General features: G+C 60.8%; 1 protein-coding gene across 1 annotated transcript in view; it reads left to right on the top strand.

Annotated features, from left to right (window-relative positions):
• Nucleotides 1–2895, top strand: part of ASCC2 (activating signal cointegrator 1 complex subunit 2) — a 36181-nt gene extending 33286 nt beyond the window's left edge. The window contains exons 17-20 of the mRNA XM_010828748.1: nt 1–142; nt 675–774; nt 1897–1976; nt 2366–2895. The exon at nt 1–142 is cut by the window's left edge and continues 7 nt beyond it. Coding sequence (XP_010827050.1) covers nt 1–142; nt 675–774; nt 1897–1976; nt 2366–2537 — 494 coding nt within the window. The 3' untranslated portion in view covers nt 2538–2895. The remainder of the gene's footprint in view (nt 143–674; nt 775–1896; nt 1977–2365) is intronic.

Genomic DNA, 2895 nt, shown 5'->3' with positions numbered 1-2895 from the left:
GGCTGTCGCAGGTGCCGCTGCAGCCCGGGGAGGGCTCGCCCTACCGCGGGGACGACTACGAGGATGAGTACGACGACACATACGATGGCAACCAGGTGGGCGCCAACGATGCGGACTCGGATGACGAGCTCATCAGCCGCAGGTGAGGCTGTCGACGTCGGGGGGGTGGGCGGCCCTCCCCCAGCATCTGGTTTATACAGATCTCGCGAGCAAGTCAGTGACCAAACCGGGGCCTGAACCCCAGCCTCCCGACTCCTGGTCCAGTGCTCCCTCCAGCCCCTAGCCAGCCCCCTGGCCGGTTGGTCCAGCCCACCCTGAGCGAGGAGCCATCAACTGGGTCTCGTGCAGTTTTCCATTTTTCTTCTTAACTGCAGAAAACTTTCCCCAGTGGGATCTCAGGGAGGTTCCCCAATTCCCCCAGTAAAGGCAATGCCGCCCCGACGAGAGAGGACTGGAGACCACCCCTGCCCCAGGACTCAGCTCAGCCTCCCAGAAGCCCCCACCTCAGACCTTGGTACCCACACAGAGTCCAGGGGCGGGCGCAAAGCTGACTTCAAAAGCACTTTGGTTTCCAGCCCTGGTGGGCCCTCTCAGCAGGACCCCCTCCTCCCTTGGAGCCTCCACTCTCCGGGTTTAATCTAGTCTTTGATCTCCCTTTCTGTCTCAACCCTCAGGCCCTTCACCATCCCTCAGGTGCTGAGAACCAGAGTGCCCGGTGAAGGGCAGGAGGACGAGGAGGAAGAGGAGGAGGAGGCTACAGTTGAAGCCCCCAAGGTACCTGGTTGACAACTAGCAGGTGGAGGGGAGGGTACGGTTCTGAGGGGTGAGCCAGGGGCTGCGCCCCACTTCCCAGAGCCTGGCCCTGAGGCATCTTCAGCATCACTGCCCGGAAAGGGGGTCCCTTTGAGCCCAGGATGTCTGCTTGAAGAGCTGCCGGCTTAGAAGCCTCTTCCAAGGCCCCTCAAGGGCCCAGGGGAAGGATCAGAGGCCAGGCCTTTGAGCTGCTGGGTTCATTAGGCCCAGGAACCTGGTGGCCAGCCTCCATGCCCAGGTTGGCAGTTCTCGACATCAGAGAGGCGTTAGAGCCCAAGGTCATCTGTGATGATGGGTTTGAACATTTTCTGTTTTTTAGCCACTAAACTTTTTCTTCTACTGAAATCTTAATGCCTCATGGAAAACAGATGAGAGCCCCTGGATCCTTCCCTCCCCACCCCCACCACAGCATCCTCCCACCAGGGTGACAGGTTCAGTTGTGTCCAGGGCCGGGCCGCCAACGTCAGTGAGTGGCAGGGCCTGATGGACACTGAGGCCTGGGCCAGCAGGCACCCCTGCCCAGGGGCTCCTCGGCACGGCAGAGGCCTGGACCTCCCAGAGCTTTCCCTCTTTCCAGGCAAGGGGTTAGCTCAGGTTTTTATGTCAAATCCTGCCGTTTCCACAGGTTACTGATTCCCCTTGTTGTGTTGTGTTTTTGACACAGCCCAGGCCCCCACAGTCTGTCTGTGGTCCTTGGGTCCCGGTCTCCCCCAGCCTTGGTGCCAGCGAGGGGAAGCACCAGTGTCTGGGCAGCTCTGCTGGGTTCCAGGCTCCCCGTGGTCTCTAGAGGCCCCCCTCCTGGCCTCCCCCCTCACTCCCCCTTGTCATCATCCGGCTCCAGCTGTGACTACCCGTCAGCCACCTCTGCCGCGAATGGGCACGAGGAAGGCCAAGGGTCAGAGGAGGGGGCTTCAGGTGGAGACCTTGGACCAGAACAACCAGCCAGGTTCTGGGGCATTGCCCTGCTGCGCTGTGGCTGCCCCCCGGCTCCTGGCATGGGGGGCATCTCCAAGATGGGGCCAGATACAGCCCAGCTTCGGGAGAGGGGGCAGCTCGTGATCTTTTCTCCCTTCTTCTCCACAGCCCGACCACTTTGTGCAGGACCCTGCGGTGCTGCGGGAGAAAGCGGAAGCCAGACGTGTGGCCTTCCTGGCCAGGAAGGGGTGAGCGCTTATGGCGCCATTGTCAATGGGCAGGGGAAGCCCCAGCCCACCACCCAGGAAGCCCACACACACCCCCCAAGTGCTTTACATGTGTTAACATGTTGCTCTGGCCACAGATCTAGGAAGTAGCTAGTCTTGTCATTGTCCTTATTTTATAGATGAAGGAACTGAGGCCCAGACGTGTTAAATAATCTGCCAAAGGTCACACAGCCAGTGGGTGGCAGACTCCATTTCTCCTCCTACCTCAAGCTGGCACGGGGGTGTCCTGGCCCAAGCTTGGTGTCTGTTCCTGGGGATCTCGGAGGAAGGCAGCGGGCTCTTCCCCTTCTGGTCAGGGCCACCTCCTCTGGCTGATGGATTCTTCTGGGGGCGGGTTGTTCCTCCCCCAGGTACCGGCATGACAGCTCCACAGTGGTGGCCGGCAGCCCCCGGGGCCACGGGCAGAGCCGAGAGACCATGCAGGAACGCAGGAAGAAGGAAGCCAGCAAGGCCACCCGAGCCAACCACAACCGGAGGACCATGGCTGACCGCAAGAGAAGTAAAGGCATGATTCCATCGTGAGACTGCTGCGCCGGGACCAGCGGGAGGTCCGGGCCTCCTCGCCAGTCGGCCCCCTGCCAGGGCCCCAAGTTCAAGTCTACCCCTCGACAGCCTCAGCTTCGCAGCCCCTGAGAAGGCCACCTCATTCGTCATCCACCAGCCAGCCGTGAGCGCCTCCTGCAGAACACACAGTGCCTTAGCCCGCAGCCGAAGAACCGCGAGGCCAGCGAGCAGGCGAAGGGACGGGAACAGAGCCCCAGGGCTAGCCTCCCAAACCTTGTGCAGCCAGATACCACCTCGCTTTCTCCCGGACAGTGGGAAGCTTGTATATTCACAAACAGAAAACAAAAAAGGCCCTCGAATAAAATTTTTGACCCTT

This window comes from Bison bison, unplaced genomic scaffold (genome assembly GCF_000754665.1).
Source record: "Bison bison bison isolate TAMUID 2011002044 unplaced genomic scaffold, Bison_UMD1.0 scf7180017864495, whole genome shotgun sequence".
In the NCBI taxonomy this organism is placed as follows: Eukaryota; Metazoa; Chordata; class Mammalia; order Artiodactyla; family Bovidae; genus Bison; species Bison bison.
Note: the sequence above shows the minus strand (reverse complement) of the source record. Positions and strands in the feature narration are given on the sequence as shown.